Here is a 22,422-nt window from a genome sequence, read left to right as displayed (position 1 = left end):
TGTAGTGAGGCGACCAGAACTGAGCACAGTACTCCAAGTGGGGTCTGACCAGTGTCCTATATAGCTGCAACATTACCTCTTGGCTCTTAAACTCAGTCCCATGATTGATGAAGGCCAATGCACTGTATGCCTTCTTAACCACAGAGCCAACCTGTGCAGCTTAACCTTTGACTGTTCATCCTCACTTTTCTGTATGGTACCCCTATGAGGTACACTGAGCTGTATATGTAAATAAAAAGAATGGCTTTGTTTTGCCAAATTGCCACTCACACTTCTTACCAAAACCTTTCTCATGAAAGCCTTTGCACTTCGACCACAGCACTTTACCTGAGAAACAACTACGCTCAAAATGGCCACTCCAACATACCCTTAGCTATATGTATATGTCATATTTGCCTTCCTGTCCCTTTCTTTTGTGATCATCTGGGCCACTGAAACTTTACTGAGGCTACATATGGAGTTTTATGTATAGTTCTGATCTCTGCATTACATGAAGGATGTGGAAGTTTTGGAGAGGGTGCTAAAGATGCTCATCAGGACCTTTCAGACTATTAGCTGTGGTGGGAGGTTCGGACAAACTTGGATTTTTTTTTATTGGAGCATCAGAGGGTGGGTGTGGGGTGATGGCTATCAAATTGAACTTTATATAATGAGAGGTGTAGATAGTTAGAATCTTTTCCTAGGGTGGAGATGTCAAATACCAAAAGGTACCACTTCAAGGTGACTGTGGGAAAGTTTAATGGAGATATGTTAAGTTCTTTTTACTCTGATAGTGTGGGTGTCTGGAGCGTACTGCTAGTGGGCGTGTTGGGAGTAGATGTGACAGCAATGTTCAGAAAGTATTTAGATAGGCACATAAACAGGCAGGGAAATGGAGGAATATAGATCATGTACAGGCAGATGAGATTAGTTTAAATTGACATCACTGTCAGCACAGACGGTCTCTCTGCTATACTACAGACCCCACCCCCAATTGCCACTGGGACACTGAGGAACAGATATTCAGGCAGATTAGGGATAGGTGTAAAAATAGGGTAGTTGTGTGGGTAACTTCAGCTTCCCCAATAAAGACTGAGGCTTCTTTTGTGCAAACATGAGGAATTCCGCAGATGCCGGAAATTCAAGCAACACACATCAAAGTTGCTGGTGAACGCAGCAGGCCAGGCAGCATCTCTAGGAAGAGGTATAGTCGACGTTTCGGGCCAAGACCCTTTGTCAGGACTAACTGAAAGAAGAGCTAGTAAGAGATTTGAAAATTCTTTTGTGCAAGAGGTTTTTAGCAGAATTTGTTAGTTGAAAGGGAGAATAAAACTACACCAGTGTGAATCCCTGCAGCATCTGTTGACCATGTGATCTCTGTCTCGTCGACGTCAGAACAAAGTGTCAGGCCCCTATGGTGTACCTGGTAGAGCTCTGAAAACCTGTGTCAACCAACTGGCAGGAGTGTTCAGTGTTCAATGTTTCACTGTTGCACTCGGAGGTTTCTTCTTGCTTTAAAAGGGCAACAATCATGCTAATGCACAAGAAGAGCAGGATGAGCTGCCTCAACGACAATTGCCATTCACATCTACTGAGAGGTTGGTCATGAGTAGAATCAACTCCTGCATAAGCAAGAATCTGGACCTGCAATCAGACCAAGGAACTAATTATTGCCTTCAAGAGGAGGAAACTGGAGGTGCATGAGCCAGTCCTCATTGGGGGAATCAAAGATAGAATCAGGAACTTTAAATTTATCGGTATTATCATTTCAGAGGATCTGTCCTGAGCCCAGCACATGTGCAATTACGAAGAAAGCATGGTAGTACCTCTAATTCCTTAAAAAAAAGTTTGCAAAGATTCAGCATGCCATCTAATACTTTGACAAACTTCTACAGATGTGCAGTGGAGAGTATATTGACTTGTTGCATCGCAGCCTAGTGTGGAAACACCAAGGAATGGAAAATCCTACAAAAGGTAGTAGATTTGGCCCAGTCCATTATGGGTAAAAGTCCTCCCCTCCATTGAGCACATCCTCACCAAGCACTGTCACAGGAAAACAGCATTCATCATCAGTGACCCCCACCACCCAGGTCATGCTGTCTTCTCACTGCTGCCATCAGGAAGGAGGCGCAGGAGCTTCAGGACCCACACTACCGGGTTCAGGAACAGTCACTACCCTTCTACCATCAGGCTCTTGAACCGGTGGGATAACTTTATTCAACTTCACTTGCCTCATCACTGAACTTTGCCCACAACTTGTGGACTGACTTTCAAGGACTCTTCATCTCAAGTTCTTGATATTTATTGTTTGTTTAATTATTATTATTATATTTGTATTTGTGCAGTTTGTTGTCTTTTGCATAATGGTTACTTGTCTGCCCCGTTGGGTGCGGTCTTCCATTGATGCTCAAAATTGGAATCAGATTTAATATCACTAACATATGTCGTGAAATTTGTGAACTTAGCAGCAGCAGTACAATGCAATACATCATAATATAGAAAGAAAATAAATGAGGAAATTAATTACAGTAGATGTATGTATATTAAATAGTTAAATTAAAATTGGTGCATAAAACAGAAATAATAAAAAAAAGTGAGGTAACATTCATGCGTTCAATATTCATTTAGGAATCAGATGTCGAGGGGAAGAAGCTGTTCCTGAATCACTGAGCACCTCCTTGAAGATATCTTGGATAGTACAGAGGCTAGTACCCAAGATGGAGCTGACTAATTTTACATCTTTCTATAGCTTTCAATCCTGTGCAGTAGCCCCCAGCCCCTCCCCATACCAGACAATGATGTAGCCTGTCAGAATGCTCTCCACAGTACATCTGTAGAAGTTTTCGAGTGTTTTAGGTGACAAAACAAATCTCCCCAAACTCCTAATGAAATATAGCTGCTGTTTTGCCGCCTTTATAGTGACATCAGTATGTTGTGACCAGGTTAGATCCTTAGAGACCTTGACACTCAGGAACTTGAAATTGCTTACTATGCCCACTTCTGATCCCTCTACGAAGGTTGGTTTGTGTTTCCTCATCTTACCCTTCCTGAAGTTCACAATCAGCTCTTTGGTTGTACTGACATTGAGTGCAAGGTTGTTGCTGTGGCACCACTCAATTAGCTGATTATCTCGCTCCTAGAAGCACTTTTTTCTCCATCTGAGATTCTGACAACAATGGTTCTATCATCAGTAAGTTTATAGATGGCATTTGAGCTATACCTAACCACACAGACATGGGCTAAGCTCCCATCCTGTGGTGTGTCAGTGTTGATCGTCAGTGAGGAGGAGATATTACCAATCCATGTGGATTGTGGTCTTCCGGTTAGAAAGTCGAAGATCCAATTGCAGAGAGAGGTACAGAGGCCCAGGCTCTGTAGTTTTTCGATCAGGACTGTGGGAATGATGATGTTAAACACGGAGCTATATTCAATGAAGAGCATACTGATAGGTGTTTGTATCGTCTAGGTGATCTAAGGCAATGTGAAGAACCATTGGGATTGCGTCTGCTGTAGACCTATTGTGGTGCTAAGCAAATTGCAGTGGGTCCAGGTCCTTGCTGAGGCAGTTGATTCTGGCCATACCAAACTTTCAAAGCATTTCATAATCATAGATGTGAGCGCTATTGAGCGATAGACATTACGAAAGCTCACACTACTCTTCTTGGCACAGGTATAATTGTTGCCCTTTTGAATTGGGTGGGAACTTGGGACTGTAGCAGTGAGAGGTTGAAAATGTCCTTGAATACTCCCGTCAGTTAGTTGGCACAAGTTATCAGAGCTTTACCAGGTACTCCATCGGGTTCTGCCACCTTTCGAAGGTTCACCCTCCTGAAAGATGACCTGACTTTGGCCTCCGAGACAGAGATCACAGGGTCACCGTGTACAGCAGGGATCATCACAGCTGTAGTTATATTCTCCCTTTCAAAGCAGGCATAGCAGGCTTTGAGCTTGTCTGGTGAAGCTGCCATTCATGCTATTGGTTTTGCTTTGTAGGAAGTATTGTCCTGCAAATCTTGCCAGAGTTGACATGCATCCATTGTCGCCTCCAACCTTGCTCGGAATTGTTTCCTATCCCTAAATCTAGCATCAAGAATGCCTTCACGGGGAATTCCTTCACGGGGCAATGCCTGAAAAAGGTGGCATCCTTCATTAAGGACCCTCATAATCACGGACATGCCCTCTTTTCATTGCTACCATCAAGGGGGAGGTACAGGAGCCAAAGACACAAGATTTCAGGAACAGCTTCTTCTGCTCTGCCGTCTGATTTCTAAATGGACATTGAACCCACAAACACTCTCACTATTGTTTTCCTTTTGCACTGCTTGATTTATTTTTATCGCTGCCGCAGAACAATAAATTTCATGATGTACGTGAGTAATATTAAATTTGATTCTGATACTGGTTCACCGAAAGAAAGTGAACATGGATGTCCCCAGGATCTTATGGCATATACTCGAGTTAATGAAAGAAGCAAGAGATGGAATTGTTTTATGTCCCCTCTAGCGTTAGGTGAGTTCCTGGAGGACTGGTAAGTAGGTAATATTCCATTATTCAGGAAGAGAAATAGGGAATATCCTTAACTGTAGACCAGTAAATCTCTTGTGAACATTAGGAAAGCTATTGGAGAGGATTCTCAAGGACATGGTTTATCAGCATTTGGAAAACCATGATCTAATTAAGAACAGTCAGCATGACTTTGTGCTGGGCAAGCCTTGTCTTACAAACTTGACTGCATTTTTTTTGAAGAGATGATGAAGGTGGAGCTGTGGATGTTATCTACATGAATTTTAGTAAGACAGTTGGCAAGATCAGTCATGAAGAAGATTAATATTTATGGAATTCACAGTGACTCGGTCATTTGGATTCAAAATTGGCTTGCCAGTAGAAGATAGAATAGTGATTGATGGGTTTATTCTTGCTGGAGATCTCTGGCTAGTGTTCTGGATGAGACTGTATTGGGACTTCTGTTTGCTGTTTGTGATAATTATATGACCTGGATGAAAATGTTGATGAGTGGGTTAGTAAGTTTGCAGGCAATACAATGATTGATGGCGTTGTGAATAGTGCGAGAATTGTCAAATGATATATTGGGACATAGGTCAGTTGCAGGTATGAATGAGTAATAACTGATGGAGTTTAATGTGAACAAGTGTGAGATGTTGCACTTCATGAGATCAAATCTAAAGGGACAGTACATTGTTAATAGCAAGCGTGTGGGAGATGTCCTTGGTATATTTATTCTTTCAGTAACTAAAGCAAATGATCTGTTGTTTGTCAGGGGCTTATGAACTTTGGAAAGTTGTGCTTAATAAATTGGTTGCTTTGTACTATATGGCACAGAGGGAGATTGTCCTCTTTGTATATCTTTCCCTGTCCCTTCGTTAATAGGACCCTTAGTCAAACCAAAGCTCGAAAGTCACATTGTAGTAAAATGTTGCTGATCCTTTGAAAAAACTGCCATCATCTCTGCTTTTTGTTTTGCTCCCATATAGTTTAAAGATGAAATATCCAAACGGTTCAAGGCGAAGCAGGAACAATTGGTGCTCATATTTGCTGGAAAGATTCTGAAGGATGGAGATACGCTCAGCCAGCATGGCATAAAGGATGGGCTCACAGTGCATCTGGTAATAAAGACAGCGCAGAGGTATGTGCTTTCAGGTTGCTGATTCATCTACCAGGTGTGTGGGGCTCCTCGACCCATTCTTGCACAGAAATTGCAGTCCAGGTGTTCTGCTCATACTTAGTTATGCAGCTAATCAAATGCCTTTGTTGCCTGCTATGAAATTTATTGAGTTATAAGAAGACAATGCATTTCCATGATGCTTGTTGAATTTGATAAATAGATCACACTGACATTAACAGACGATACAACATAAAATTTTATTGGCAGCAATTGGTAGTGGTAAACTGCTAACAGCAAACTGATAACTGAGTATGGTTTGAGAGGAAGCAGGTGAATTTCAGTGCAATTTAGTCATTCTGTTTGGTCTTTCTCCTTTTCCAAAAGAAACCAAAAAATTTGTGTTGAAGCAGCATGTATCTTGCCCTTTAGCAATCTGCATAAAGATGCCTTTGCTTACCATTTCTTGCAGGATCAGACTGATCTCAAGCATCAATTTGTAGGGTTGCTTATGCACTGCATCATTTGTACATTATTCTAACTTGCTTTTGTTCTTGAGAAGTTAATAATTGTCTCATTGGGTCTAACTTTGACATTTGTGTGATGGAGACCATCTTGTTGTTCAGCTTAGCTTTATATCTCATGATGAGCTTATTGTGGGTAAAAAGAGATTGGCATGTCCAGGAGGTGTGAGCAGAGGATTTCAGATGTCCCCACCAATCTACGCAGTGCCTTCAGGTACAGAAGAGTATTGCCCAATGTTTGTATGACCACCACTACCCGTTCTCCCCCTCTTCACCTGCCCACAACTCTGTGCATTCCAGCTTTATGTGACAGTGATGGGTACCTTTTGTCTGTTCTCCATGTTACTGATGGCTGAAATCCAAATGTATTTCCTTTGCTGTACTTGAGAATGAGTATAGAATCAAAGTAGCCATGTGCTGGAAAAAGAGTATCAATTCTGAATCTCAAGTACACAGGTACACATTTTATTAACTGCAACATTCTTGCTTATCTATGATATATGGAAGTGTTAAACTCTCCTTGACATCTCTCTTGTTAAAAACAAGGACCTTAGTTTTCTGCTTATTGCATCATTAATCTCCCTCTAGACTGTTATAATTGATGTTTACCTGAACTGTAATTCCCCCTACAGTTTTGAATTTCTGCTAACAAATGGGCCTTATGCAAGTGGAGCTTTAAACAGTACATGCTGTAGTTTGTACCTGCAATAAAAAATACATCTAGAGCTGTACCATCCTTTATTAACACTGGTTCTACTGGTAACTGTCAGATGCAATCACTACTGGTAGGTCAGTACAGACTGTATTTCTTTGTGGCTTATTCTTCTTTAATTAAGAATACTATCAGACACAGTTTATTGTCCAAAGGATCTGATGTCAAGCCTCATATTGGAAATAAACACAAGATTCAGGCTGTTGATTTGGGGCAGTTTTGATTTGAGATCTAGATTTGTAGTTGGAAGATAAAATTGGTTTTTTGGTGTTTCGCACTGAAGGTGCACCAGAGACAACGTTTAACACTTGTTCACAAGTATAGCTCCCAGGTTCTCTTCAATTTTGATAGAGGGAACTAATAAAATTTCACTGATGCAGATGATTTACAAAATGCCCCCTCTAGTTCTTTTTTTTTGGTAGCATTTGTTGTTGCAAAGTATGATGTGTGGTAGGCAAGCGGGACACTGCACCTGCACTAAAAACTCCTGTGGCTGTGCCAGTGCTTGTGAACACTGCAATGAAACACGTTGGAGCGTAAAAGTTCAGTTGTTCATGAGATTCATGATATCAGTTGTGCTGCCAGTGTTGTGCTCTTGCAGCTGTAGATGTTGTACCTTGCAGCTGGGACAGTTCTAAGCTCTCCCAAATTTAGAGGGATGGGTAGTTACTCTCTTGTATCTTCAGCGAGTGTTCATGTGAAAATATAATGTCTCTAATGCTTGAATGATACCCCACGGACAATGTTGCACTGCTGAGTAGAGATTACATCCAAGGGAGGAAAACTTAGTAACCCTATCCTCGTTATATGCATCTTCAGACAATGTGGATTCACAGTTATGCGTCGAACCTATTTCTACCAACTTCTCCTTATATGCGTCCAAAACTCAGTTATGCGAGGATGTTGGGATGAGAAGCGCCACTTTCCCGCCAGTACAAGTCACTTGCACACGCCTCACTCCTGCCAGTCTCGCATTGGTTTTGGCAGCGTGTGGATGTGCGACCTTGCGCTCTTAAACTTCTGTTCTTATTACCTACGGTGCACTGATTTTGTGCTTGAAATATTTAACTATGCCTCCTAAGCGTCCTATGTCAAGTCCTGGGCCATCAGCCAAGTGGCAGAGAACCGCATTAACACTTGAAAAAAAGTTGGAAATTATAAACAGGGCTGTTTCAGGTGAAGGTAACACAGCCCCGGGGCGCTACTTCGGACTGGGTGAATCCACGATCAGAAACATAAAGAAAAATGCTGAGAAAATAAAAAGTGCGGTGATTGATTCATCACAGTGTCTTCAAAGATTGTTACCAAAGTGCGTAACCCGATTATGACAAAACAGAGAAAATGTTGAGTTTGTACATTGAGCATGAAACAAAGAAATAAATGACACTCAGTTCCGATCATCTTCGTGTGAAACCTTTGGAAATTTATGGTCACCCTTGTTCAGAGGCTAGTGAGGAAGTGTCAAGTGATATTGTTAGCTTTAATGCAAGTAGGGGATGGGTTTCTAAGTTTGTTAATCGTCACGGTCTTCACAACTTAGCTGTGTGTGGTGTGCAAGCTCGTGCTGACCACGAAGCTGCTGAACGCTACCCTTTGCAGTTGTGGGCTATGATAGCTGAGTTAGGCATCACACCAAAGCAGGTGTTTAATGCAGACGAGACCTCATCCATGTAAAGCTGCCCGACACCACTGCACAACCACTCATCTCCCGGAGCCAACACACCTGCCACTGTTGGTGAGTACTGTACACCCTAGTATGTTAACTTTCTATGATTTATTATGTTGAATATTACCTTAAATTGATGAAATATACTACGAATGTTGCCTTGTGGTACTGCTTTTGTGTTGTATTGGTATGAAAATGTGAATAAATTACAGATAAAACATATTTAGGAAGCCCTCCAGAACGCATCCCTATTTGCTCCATTTAAATAGTTATTCATATTATACGTTTTCCATACTATGTGACAACTGTGAGGAACGTATCCCCTGCATATAACGAGGATAGGGTGTAGTTAGTGTGTTTTTTTGAGGTGGAGACGGTCATATTTTATTATAATTTTTGAAAATGTGTTTCCATGTCTTTGCCTGCTGAGGATAAGAGAAGTTTTTCCCACAGACCTTTTGCATTTAACAGACTGTGCTGTTGGTGTTTCACCACTGCTCAGTCTAACAGGTCTGCATTTGTATTGTAAGCTGGTGACAGAAAGAAGTTATTGGTTGTATAAGTGCAGGCCAGCTCTGAAGAGCAAGCTTTTATCACTGATTTTGTAACTTGGTGCTTTGCCTATGTCTGAAATTTTCACTCACTGATTTCAAAGGTTGTACAGCTGTCAGCCCAGGTTTTTGTACCCTAGATCAGGGGTCCCCAACCTTCTTTGCATCCCAGACCAGTTTAATATTGACAGTATTCTTGCGGACCGGCCGACCGGGTGGGGTGGGGGGTGGGGGAGGTGTTCAACTTCAACATTGCGTGACAGGGAATGAGGAAAGGTGCAGCTGACTCATATCGCCAAATCATATTGTTTCCTCTCGGCCTGGTAGCACATGCACGTGCTTTGTGGTTTGGGGACCACTGCCCTAATTCTCAATTCTCCTAATTGATCTGTGCACCTGAGATTTTAATCACTCAATCTATTGGTCTGCTATTGCTCCTGGTCCTTGATCCTTAACATCACAAAGAATAAGCAGTAAAGAAGCAAGCATTTGGGCCCATCTATTGCATGCTACTGTTTGTCTTTCACACAATCTGCCTCCTATCTTCAACTAATCTGACCAATGTGGTCTTCAGATGCCTTCTCTCATATCCAGCTTTCCCTTAAATGCATCCCTGCAGTTTGCCTCAGCTACTCACTTTGGGAGCAAGCTTCTTAGTCTCCAGCTTTCTGGGTAGTTTTCCTGAATCCCCCATTAGATCTTGTCTTTTCTGCAACCCTCAGTATCGAATTTGATTAGGTCTCAGCCTCTTCCTAATTAATTGCATGTAGAGGTGTTCAGTTGTAACCCCTGCCTTGGCATTGTTCTTGTAAACTTTTCTTGCACCTTCTGGTGAGTCACTGTAACACGGGCATCTTTGATTGACTTGCTCCTTTTGGTGATGTGATTTGTATAGTCTAATTAAAACACTTTATTATTGTATCCCTTGCATTTTGATAATGTTTGATCTGAGAGGAGACTGAATATTTCAAAAGGACTTTTGGGGAAGATTCAAACAAGAGGGCATGGGTTGAGAATTAGAGGACAAAAGTTTAGGGGTAACATGAGGGAGAACTTCTTTACTCAGAGAGTGGTAGCTGTGTGGAATGAGCTTCCAGCAGAAGTGGTAGAGGCAGGTTCTATGTTGTCATTTAAAGTTAAATTGGATAGATATATGGACAGGAAAGGAATGGAGGGTTATGGGCTGAGTGCAGGTTGGTGCGAATAGGATAGGGTAAGAGTTCGGCACGGACTAGAAGGGCCGAGATGGCCTGTTTCCGTGCTGTAATTGTTATATGGTGCTGATCAATTGTCAAAATGTCAAATCTGTAGCAGATACTGGATTTTGAGCCATCCAAATCCATACTGTTAGATATGGCTAAACTGCTATTTCTGATCTAGCAGAGTAGAAGTCTAATGCTATCTTCAACAGAGATCACAAAGTTAAGAATTTTGAATCTGCAGATTACCTGGCATGATCAGCCATGTAGCAGTCTATTAGGAACACAGAAGAAAACATTCAGCCCATTGTGTTCATGTTGAGTCCCTGGGTGCAGTTGTAAGTAGGGAGGTAGATGCGAAGAGCCTTCAAGAGATTATAAAGAAGGGAACACAGCAGTTCTCCTCTTCTCTATAATCATACAACGTGGAAAGATGAGAGTCCATCCACTTGCACAAAACAGAGAAGCTGAGTTTTTTAAAATGGTGATAGATGTAGTGTTTGATTTGAAATATTATTTTACTTACCAGGATGTTGAAATGGAGCTAGATGTTCTTGTGCATGTAATTGCATGCTAACATGCAGATGCAGCACTTAATTAGGACTTTATAAAAGGATTTGAGCCCAGATGTGTACTGCAGTTATATTGGACCGTGGTGAGCATTGTTCGATTCCTTTAACTAAGGAGTCTAGAGCTGGGGACTGCAGTCTCAGAATAAAGTTTAGGTCAGGACAGAGGAGAGATTTCTCTATTTGGGGTGGTGAACCTCTATAAAGTTTAAAAAAGATGCTGTGGGAACTTGGTCACTGAGTTTGTTTAAAAAAAAATGGGTGAATTTCTGGACCTGGACTGTCTACAGTACTTCAGATGTGGCTTCACCAAACCCTGTACAATTGTAACAGCACTTCCCCATTTCTAAACCCCTTGGAATAAAGGCTGTTATTTGCCTTCCCAAATTCTTGAGATATGTGTCTGTTAATTTTTTTGATGTTCATACACAGAACATGTACTTAACTCATTTACAGTCTCTCTTCACATAGATCTGCCCTATGATCCGTCTGACCAAACTGGAGCATCCCACTTTCCCATATTAACTTCCCTTACTATTACTGGCATGGTGTCTTGAAATTTGTTGCTTTGTGGCAGCAGTACAGTGCAATACGTAATAAAAAAATATATAAATTACAAAAGAATATTTTAAAAATTTAAATAAGTAGTGCAAAAAGAGAGCAAAAAGATACATAGTGAGCTAGTGCACATGGGCTCACTCAATTCAGATATCTGATGGTGGAGGGAAGAAGCAGTTCCTAAAACACTGAATATGTCTCTTCATGCTCCTGTACCTCCACCTTGATGGTAACAATGAGAAGAGGACATGTCTTAGATGTTAGGGGTCCTTAATGTTGGATGCCGCCTTTCTGAGGCATCGCCTTTTGAAGATGTGCTTGGGAGGCTGGTGTCCATGATGGAGCTGGCTGAGTTCACAACTTTCTGCAGCTTTTTCCTATCCTGCGCAGTGGCCCTTCCATTCCAGATGCTGATGCAACTAGTTAGAATGCTCTCCACAGTACATCTGTAGATATTTGCATAAGTTTTTGGTGACCAAACTCTTCATGAAATGTAGCTGCTGTCTTGCCTTCTTTGTAATTGCATCAGTTTGTTGGGCTCAGGATGGATTTTCAGAGATGTCAAGCTCAGGAACTTGAAACTAGTCACCCTTTCCACAGCTGATCCATTGATGAGGACTGGTGTGTGTTCCTTCGGCTTCTCCTTCTTGAAGTCTACACTAATTTAACATACACAAAATGTTGGAAGAACTCAGCAGGCCAGGGAGTATCTATGGAAAAAAGTACAGTCAACGTTTCGGTCCGAGACTCTTCGGCAGAACTGGAGAAAACCTCTTAACCATTCCCCATCCCCTTTTCTCTCATTCACCTTATCTCCTTGCCTGGCCATTTCCCCTCTCCAGTGCTCCTTCCCCCCCCCTTTTCTTTCTTCTATGGCCTTCTGTATCAGAATCCTCCTCCTCCAGTCCTGTATCTATTTCACCAATCATCTTCCCAGCTCATTACTTCAACCTTCCTCCTCCCGTTTTAACTTATCACCTTGTGTTTCTCTCTCCCCTCCTCCACTTTTTAAATCTACTCCTCATCTTTTTGTCTCTAGTCCTGCCGAAGGGTCTTGGCCCGAAACGTCAACTGTACTGTTTTCCATAGATGCTGCCTGGCTTGCTGAGTTCCTCCAGCATTTTGTGTGTGCTGCTTGGAGTTCCAGCAACTGCAGATTTTCTCCTGTCTACAATCAGTTTCTTGGCTTTACTGGCATTGAATGCAAGGTTATAATTGCGACACCAGTCAATCAGCTGATCTATCTCACTCCTGTGCGCCGCTTCATCACCATCTGAAATTCTGCCAACAATAGTTGTGTTATTGGCAGATTTATGGATAGCATTTGAACGTAGTTGTGGATGCAAAGACTTAGTCGTGGGATAACCGTGTATCCTTGTGGTGCATCAGTATTGATTGTCAGTGAGGAGATGTTATTTCTGATCCATACTGACTGTGGTTTCCCAATGAGGAACTGAAGGATCCAGTTGCAGAAGGAGGTACACACCCCAGGTTTAGGAGCTTTTTCATTAGTACTGCTTTGTTTCTGGCCATTCACTCAACTTGTTGGTACAAAATATCATAACCCTTCTTATAATATGTTCTCCCACCTATTTCTGTGCCATTGGCAAATTTGTATCTTGCTCTCTGCTCCTTCGACAAGGCATTAATAATGTTGCCCCTCATTATTTTACATTTCTCAGAGAGATCATCACTCAATTTCCCACACTTAAAGAAGTAAATTCCTAGGCTGCTCAACCTCTCCCTATAACTTTGGCCATTGAGTCCTGGCAATATCTGTGTAAATCTTCTCAGCACTCGTTCCAGTTTAATGGTATAACTGGGCAACCAAAACTGTACATAGTACCACGAATGTGGTTTGACCAGCATCTTGTACAGTATCAACCTCCATACTGGTTGTCGTGACTGATGGAGGCCAGCACAGCTAAAACCTACTTCACTACCCTGTTTATCTGTTATGCTGGTTTCTGTGAATGTTCTCCTAGGTCCACTGTATACCATGTTTCCTCTGTGGTGCTAATTACCTTCTCAATCCTCTTTGCACTTTTATTTTATAACTTTGGAATGCAAAGTTGTAGCTCCTTAAAAGTGGCAACACAAGTAGAAATTTACTTACCTTCGTCTGTGTTTAGTACAAAGGTCAGGTAGCCTTGTTGCAGTTGTGTAAAATTTTTGTTACTCCATGTTTTGAGTAGACTGGTTGCTTCATTACAGGAAGGATGTGGAGGCCTTGCAGAGGGTGCAGAAGAGGTTCACTAGGATACTGCTATAAGGAGAGGTTGGACAAACATGGGTTGTTTTCTCTGGTACATTACAGGCTATGGGGAAACCTGATAGAAGTGTGTAAAATTATGAAAAGCATCGATTGGTAAATTGTGAGAATTTTTCTCAAGGTAGAAATGTCAAATACTAGAGCATAGATTTAAGGTAAGTGGTGGAAATTTAAAGAGAATGTGCAGAGCAGGTATTTTTATTAAGTGGTGGGTGTGTGGAACTGGTGGAAGCAGATATGACGGCAATGCTAAAGAAGAATAAGTCACAGGAACAGACAGGGAATGATTCAGAGCAAGAAGACTGAGAGTGAACGGCTGATTCCTGGAGTAAAGGCAGTTTTTACTACTGTGCAGGTGCGTGACATCAACTAGTAGAGCGTGAAAGGTTTAAAAAGAAGACTGCCATATCCAGCAGGCAGCGGAGTGAGAGGCAGCAGAGTGATAGGGCTTTGGCTTAACGGGCTTAGGCGGTAACGGAACGAGGTGAGGTAGGTTTACCTGTGTTATTTGTGGAAAGGAGGAAATATGTGTGTGAGGCTAGTTTTCTGTGGTCGGTGTCAGATGTGGGAGGTCCTGGTGTCTCCCAGCCTCTCAGACGGCCATATCTGCATCAGGTGTGTTGAGCTGCAGCTCCTAAGGAACCGAGTTAGGGAACTGGAGATGCAGCTCGATGACTTTCGCCTCGTCAGGGAGAGCGAGGAGGTGATAAGAGTGATAAGCAGGTGGTCACACCGGGGCCACGGGAGACAGACAAGTGGGTCACAGTCGGGGGGGGGGAGGGGAAGAGTCAGGTACTAGAGAGTACCACTGTGGCTGTACCCGTTGACAATAAGTAATCCTGTTTGAGTACTGTTTGGTGAGGTGGGGGGGGAGAACAGCCTACCTGGGGGAAACAACAGTGGCCAAACCTCTGGCACAGAGTATGGCCCTGTGGCTCAGAAGGGTAGAGAAAGGAAGAGGAAGGCAGCAGTGATAGGGGACTCTACAGTTAGGGGGTCAGACAGGCGATTCTGTGGACACAGGAAAGAAACTCGGATGGTAGTTTGCCTCCCAGGTGCCAGGGTCCAAGATGTTTCAGATCGCGTCCAAGATACCCTGCAGTGGGAGGGAGAGCAGCCAGAAATCGTGGTACATATTGGTACCAATGACATAGGTAGGAAAAGGGAAGAGGTCCTGAAAAAAAGGCTACAAGGAGTGAGGAAGGAAGTTGAGAAGCAGGTAGTAAAAATCTCGGGATTACTGCCTGTGCCATGTGACAGTGAGAATAGGAATAGAATGAGGTGGAGGATAAATGCGTGACTGAGGGATTGGAGCAGGGGGCAGGGATTCAGATTTCTGGATAACTGGGGCCTCTTTTGGGGCAGGTGTGACCTGTACGAAAAAGACGGGTTGCACTTGAATCCCAGGGGGACCAATATCCTGGTGGGGAGGTTTGCTAAGGCTACTGGGGAGAGTTTAAACTAGAATTGTTGGGAGGAGGGAACCGAACTGAACAGACTGTGGTAGAGGAGGTTGGCTCACAAATAGAAAAAGCTTGTAGACAGGGCGAAAGGGAGGATAGAGAAGGGACGTGCTCAGACTGAACGTTTGAGATGTGTCTATTTTAACACAAGGAGTGTTGTGAACAAAGCAGGTGAGTTTAGAGCATGACAACAGGAATTCTGCACATGCTGGAAATTCAAGCAACACACATCAAAGTTGCTGGTGAACGCAGCAGGCCAGGCAGCGTCTGTAGGAAGAGGTGCAGTCAACGTTTCAGGCCGAGGCCCTTCGTCAGGACTAACTGAAGGAAGAGTGAGTAAGGGATTTGAAAGTTGGAGGGGGAGGGGGAGATCCAAAATGATAGGTGAAGACAAGAGGGGGAAGGATAGAGCCAAGAGCTGGACAGATGATAGGCAAAAGGGGATACGAGAGGATCATGGGACAGGAGGTCCGGGAAGAAAGACAAGGAGGGCGGGGGGGGGGGACCCAGAGGATGGGCAAGAGGTATATTCAGAGGGACAGAGGGAGAAAAAGGAGAGTGAGAGAAAGAATGTGTGCATAAAAATAAGTAACAGATGGGGTACGAGGGGGAGGTGGGGCCTCAGTGGAAGTTAGAGAAGTCGATGTTCATGCCATCAGGTTGGAGGCTACCCAGACGGAATATAAGGTGTTGTTCCTCCAACCTGAGTGTGGCTTCATCTTTACAGTAGAGGAGGCCGTGGATAGACATGTCAGAATGGGAATGGGATGTGGAATTAAAATGTGTGGCCACTGGGAGATCTTGCTTTCTCTGGCGGACAGAGCGTAGATGTTCAGCAAAGCGGTCTCCCAGTCTGCGTCGGGTCTTGCCAATATATAAAAGCCCACATTGGGAGCACCGGACGCGGTATATCACCCCAGTCGACTCACAGGTGAAGTGTTGCCTCACCTGGAAGGACTGTTTGGGGCCCTGAATGGTGGTAAGGGAGGAAGTGTAAGGGCATGTGTAGCACTTGGATCAGTACTTGGAGCTATGCTGTGGTGGCCATTACAGAGACTTAGATGGCTCAGGGACAGGAATGGTTACTTCAAGTGCCGGGTTTTAGATGTTTCAGAAAGGACGGGGAGGGAGGCAAAAGAAGTGGGGGCGTGGCACTGTTGATCAGAGATAGTGTCACGGCTGCAGAAAAGGTGGACGCCATGGAGGGATTGTCTATGGAGTCTCTGTGGGTGGAGGTTAGGAACAGGAAGAGGTCAATAACTTGGTGTTTTTAATAGACCATCCAATAGTAACAGGGATATCGAGGAGCAGATAGGGAAGCAGATCCTGGAGAGCTGTCATGATGGAAGATTTTAATTTCCCAAGTATCGATTGGTGTATCCCTGGAGCAAGGGGTTTAGATGGGGTAGAGTTTGTTAGGTGTGTTCAAGAAGGTTTCTTGACACAATATGTAGATAAGCCTACAAGAGGAGAGGCTGTATTTGATTTGGTATTGGGAAATGAATCTGGTCAGGTGTCTGATCTCTCAGTGGGGAGAGCATTTTGGAGATAGTGATCATAATTCTAACAATGGCATTGGAGAGAGATAGAAACAGACAAGTTAGAAAAGTGTTTAATTGGAGTAAGGGGAATTTTGAGGCTATCAGGCAGGAAATTGGAAGCTTAAATTTGAAACAGGTGTTCTCAGGGAAATGTACGGAAGAAATGTGGCAAATGTTCAGGGGATATTTGTGTGGAGTTCTGCATAGGTACGTTCCAATGAGAGAGGGAAGTTATGGTAGGGTACAGGAATCGTGGTGTACAAAGGCTGTAACAAATCTCGTCAAGAAGAAAAGGAAAGCTTACAAAAGGTTTGGAGAGCTAGGTAATGTTAGAGATTTAGAAGATGATAAGCTAATAGGAAGGAGTTTAAGAAGGAAATTAGAGCCAGAAGGGGCCATGAGAAGGGCTTGGCAGGCAGGATTAAGGAAAATCCCAAGGTACTCTACAAGTATGTGAAGAGCAAGAGGATAAGATGTGAAAGAATAGGACCTATCAAGTGTGACAGTGGGAAAGTGTGTATGGAACCAGAGGAAATAGCAGAGGTACTTAATGAATACTTCAGTATTCACTATGGAAAAGGATCTTGGTGATTGTAGTGATGGCTTTCAGCAGACTGAAAAGCTTGAGTATGTAGATATTAAGAAAGAGGATGTGCTGGATGGAGCTCTTGGAAAGCATCAAGTTGGATAAGTCGCCAGGACCGGATGAGATGTACCCCAGGTTACTGTGGGAGGTGAGGGAGGAGATTGTTGAGCCTTTTTTACTCAGAGAGTGGTTGGTGCGTGGAATGCACTGCCTGAGTCAGTGGTGGAGGCAGATACACTAGTGAAGTTTAAGAGACTACTAGACAGGTATATGAAGGAATTTAAAGTGGGGGCTTATATGGGAGGCAGGGTTTGAGGGTTGGTACAACATTGTGGGCCGAAGGGCCTGTACTGTGCTGTACTATTCTATGTTCTATGTTCTCTGTCGATGATCTTTGTAACATCAATGGGGACGGGAGAGGTTCCGGAGGATTGGAGGGTTGCGGATGTTGTTCCTTTATTCAAGAAAGGAAGTAGAGGTAGCCCAGGAAATTATAGACCAGTGAGTTTTACTTCAGTGGTTGGTAAGTTGATGGAGAAGATCCTGAGAGGCAGGATTTATGAACATTTGGAGAGGTATAATATGATTCAGAATAGTCAGCATGGCTTTGTCAAGGGAAGGTTGTGCCTTACGAGACTGATTGAAATTTCTGAGGATGTGACTGAACACATTGATGAAGGAAGAGCAGTAGATGTAGTGTATATGGATTTCAGCAAGGCATTTGATAAGGTACCCCATGCAAGGCTTATTGAGAAAGTAAGGAGGCATGGGATCCAAGGGGACATTGCTTTGTGGATCTAGAACCGGCTTGCCCACAGAAGGCAAAGAGTGGTTGTAGACAGGTCATATTCTGCATGGAGGTCGGTCACCAGTGGAGTGCCTCAGGGATCTGTTCTGGGACCCTTGCCCTTGGTGATTTTTATAAATGACCTGGATGAGGAAGTGGAGGGATGGGTTAGTAAGTTTGCAGATGACACAGTGTTGTGGATAGTGTGGAGGGCTGCCAGAGTTTACAGCGGGACATTGATAGGATGCAAAACTGGGCTGACAAGAGGCAGTTGGAGTTCAACCCAGATAAGTGTGAAGTGGTTCATTTTGGTAGGTTAAATGTGATGGCAGAATATAGCATTAATGGTAAGACTCTTGGCAGTGTGGAGGATCAGAGGGATCTTGGGGTCCGAGTCCATAGGACGCTCAAAGCAGCTGCACAGGTTGACTCTGTGGTTAAGAAGGTATACGGTGCATTAACCTTCATCAATCATGGAATTGAATTTAGGGGCTGAGAGGTAATGGTGCAGCTATATAGGACCCTGGTCAGACCCCACTTGGAGTACTGTGCTCAGTTCTGATCGCCTCACTATATACAGGAAGGATGTGGAAACCATAGAAAGGGTGCAGAGGAGATTTACAAGGATGTTGCCTGGATTGGGGAGCATCTCTTATGCGAATAGGTTGAGTGAACTTGGCCTTTTCTCCTTGGAGCGACAGAGGATGAGAGGTGACCTAATAGAAGTGTATAAGATGAGAGGCATTGATTGTGTGGATAGTCAGAGGCTTTTTCCCAGGGCTGAAATGGTTGCCACAAGAGGACACAGGTTTAAGGTGCTGGGGAGTAGGTACAGAGGAGATTTCAGGGGTAAGTTTTTTTTCCACTCAGAGAGTGGTGAGAACATGGAGTGGGCCACCGGCAATGGTGGTGGAGGCGGATACAATAGGGTCTTTTAAGAGACTTTTGGATAGGTACGTGGAGCTTAGAAAAATAGAGGTCTATAGGTAAGCCTAGTAATTTCTAAGGTAGGGACATGTTCAGCGCAACTTTGTGGGCTGAAAGGCCTGTATTGTGCTGTAGGTTTTTTATGTTTCTATGAAATGATAGAGACTCGACAGGAAGATGCGCAGCTTATGTTGGCATCATGGTTGGCACACATTGTGGACTATAGGCATGTTCCCGTTGCTGTGTTCGCCCCACTCCTCGTGCTGGTGATAGTAGCTGTGGTAGACTCGGTCCGTGTAGTGGTCCTGTTCACTCCAGAACAGTTTAAACCTCCTCACAGAATGTGACTATAAGGATAATAGTCCTAGTTTTGTTTAAGTGTACTCTGTCCAGCTATTATTTAGGTCCCACCTCCCTGAGAATCTAAGGTCCTCTCCCACACCATGTCCCTAGCCATGTGTTTCTCTTTGGTACTGTTCCATTTCCATGCTCAATCCCTTGACATATGCTTAATTCCTTTCCCAATTTCATCAAAGTGTAGCTCTGAAATCTGGAATTGAACCTTCTTTAATTGACACCCCTTCTGACACCTGTGGTTATATTCTGGGATTCTCACATGCAGCAGAATTTGTTGGGAAATGCATTACTGCTTCTACTGTGCCTGAAATTGTTCCTGCTTTGATACTGATCTAGCAGGTGCTCTTAACAGAGCCAAAATAATGTCCGTAGTGCAGAACAAAATTGTTACCTGGGAATACATCAGATTACAAGGGGAAAAAATGGTTATCTGCCATGGTATTGCTAGGACAGGAAGAATGCTTTCTGTATCTAACCCATCCTCTTTCCATGATCATACACAGTGAAGGTCTGAAGCCCAAGTCAGATAGCAATGATCATAGTTAATGACAGGGCAGACTTGAAAGAACTGTCAAGGCAGCTTAGAGGGAGATTTGCTTCTAACAAGTAGGCAGGTTTGTTGAGGTAGTGTAGAAAGAGTTATATCATGCATCACATGACATGTGCCACACACTGTCTGGAATGGGTGTCAGAAAGGGGGAAAGTGTACCTCTCATATGCAAGTGGAATCTTTTCTATCCAAGATTTAGATAAGTATTTTTCTTTCCATTCACATATTCTGCTCCTATGAGATGTTGGTTCGGTGCTTTGCACTTAAGATCCAAGAGGGCAGCAGTTGTTTTATTGCTTATTGACGGATCTTGTGCAGTAAAGTTCCTCATTCACTTGCCCCTTGCTGATTGTGGACTCTTGTGATTCGTTTTACCAGGCTCCAGGACTCTGCTACACAGCCTTCAACATCGTCCAGCACTCCCAGTTCTGAGGAGACCGCTACACGGACCGAGCCTGCCACAGCTACTGTTACCAGCACGAGCAGTGGGGTGAACACAGCACCTGCAACAGGAACACCCACATCTTCTCAGTCTGTATTATGTAAGATTTGTAGTTGTGTATAGTGCTATGGGTTTGACTGTCTGGGACGAATGATGATGAGGGAGCAAGGGAAGGGTCCAAGTACTGTACAATGGGACTTGTGCTGAAGGCTGCACACATGATGGCATTCATTGAGAGCAGCATCAGACATGGGCGCAATATGCTGCAAGGCTGTACTGTCTGGTAGTGTATGCTTCCTGGGTCCAAAAGTCATCTGGGTGAGATACCAGAGATCAGGCAACTGTCCTCGAGAGCAGCACGAGCCAGTTAGGTTTGGAATGGCCTGTTTGTGATGAGTTTCTGTTTCTCTCTGATTAGCTGGATTTGGTGGCATTCCTGGACTCGGGAGCCTTGGCATGGGTTCAGCAAACTTCATGGAACTGCAACAGCAGATGCAACGACAGCTCATGTCAAACCCGGACATGCTGGCCCAGATCATGGAGAATCCCTTTGTGCAAAACATGATGTCCAACCCAGATCTCATGAGGCAGATGATCATGGCAAACCCTCAGATGCAGCAGCTGATGGAGAGGAACCCAGAGATTAGTCACATGTTAAACAACCCAGAGTTAATGAGACAGGTGAAGATCTCATTACTGTGTTCCTTTAAATCGAGTTTTAATTTAATTGCCAGAGTGCAGTTCAACTGATGCTGCTAAATGAGATAACTGGTCCTTCCCAGCACAAATTTCTGACTGGAGGTCCGTGAGTAGTGGTGTTCAGCAGGGGTCCTTACTCAGACCTTTGCTGTTCTGGGTTTTATATAAAAATAAAATTACCTGGATTAAAATGCAAATAAGTTAGTAAGTTTGCAGGTAACACAAAGGTTGATGGTGATGTTGTAGTGTAGAAGGTTGCCACATAATACAGCAAAATATATATAGTTGTAGATACAGGCAAAGGGATGCAGATAGAGTTTAATTCGGGCAAGTGTGAGGTGTACTTCGGGAGATCAAATGAAAAGTAAGATGGAGCTCCTCATGAATTGACACAGTTAAGGGATTTCATATTGGAACAATAAACCAATTGGTTTACTAGAATTTACCAGTTTGATTACGTTTTTTGACAAGGTGACGAGAGAGAGTGATGAAGGTGGTCCAGTGGATGTTCTCTGCATGGATTTTAGTGAGGTGCTTGACAAAGTCCCTCAGGGCAGGCTAACACAGAAGATTAGGATGCATGGGGTCCGAAGCGAATTGGATGTTTTGATTCGGAACTGGCTTGTTCATAGAAGACAGGATGGTGGTCGAAGGGACTTATTCGAGCTGGAGGTCTGTAATCAGTGGTATTCCACAGGGATCTGTGCTGGTACTGCTATTTTGATGTATATAAATGACTTGGATGAAAATGTAGGTGGGTATGTTAGTAAGTTTGCGGATCATATTGCTAGGGCAAATGCAAGGAGCTGAGTTGAGAAATCTGGGGATCCAAATTCACATCTCCTTGGAAGTGGCTACACAGGTTGATAAGGTGGTTAAGAAGGCTTTTAGAAAATTTGCTTTTATAAGTCAAGGCATTGAGTTCAAAAGTCAAGAGGTTATATTATAAAACTCTAGTTAAACCACATCTGGAGTATTGCATACAGTTCTGGTCGCCCCACTATAGGAAGGATGTTGAGGCTTTGGAGAGGGTGCAGAAGAGGTTTACCAGAATTTTGCCTGGTTTAGAGGGCATGTGCTATCATGAGAGGCTGGACAAACTTGGGTTTTTTTTCTGGCGCGGCAGAGGCTGAGGGGAGATCTGACAGGTTTATAAGATTATGAAAGACATAGATAGAGTGGACAGGGAGTATCTTTTTCTCAGGGTGGAAATGTTTTAATACCAGAGGGCGTGCATTGAAGGTGAGAGGGGATAGGTTCAGAGGGGATGTGAGGGGATTTTTGTACTCAGAGTGGTGGATGCCTGGAATGTGCTGCCTGGTTCGGTGGTAAAGGCAAATACATTAGAGGCTCTTAAAAGATGTTCAGATAGGCACAAGAATATGAGGGAGATGGAGGGATATAGGTAGGAGGGATTAGT

At 43.5% G+C, this 22,422-nt stretch overlaps 1 protein-coding gene across 2 annotated transcripts in view; it reads left to right on the top strand.

Moving 5' to 3' along the window:
• ubqln4 (ubiquilin 4) overlaps positions 1-22,422 on the top strand; it is a 62,588-nt gene that overhangs the window by 13,879 nt on the left and 26,287 nt on the right. For both annotated transcript variants that reach the window (XM_072280914.1, XM_072280904.1), the window contains exons 2-4: positions 5,472-5,623; positions 20,240-20,403; positions 20,722-20,984. In XM_072280914.1, the coding sequence (XP_072137015.1) occupies positions 5,472-5,623; positions 20,240-20,403; positions 20,722-20,984 (579 nt within the window). The remainder of the gene's footprint in view (positions 1-5,471; positions 5,624-20,239; positions 20,404-20,721; positions 20,985-22,422) is intronic.

The sequence above is a fragment of the Mobula birostris genome, chromosome 2, assembly GCF_030028105.1.
Source record: "Mobula birostris isolate sMobBir1 chromosome 2, sMobBir1.hap1, whole genome shotgun sequence".
NCBI classification, from domain to species: domain Eukaryota; kingdom Metazoa; phylum Chordata; class Chondrichthyes; order Myliobatiformes; family Myliobatidae; genus Mobula; species Mobula birostris.
This window is presented reverse-complemented; position numbering and strand designations above follow the sequence as displayed.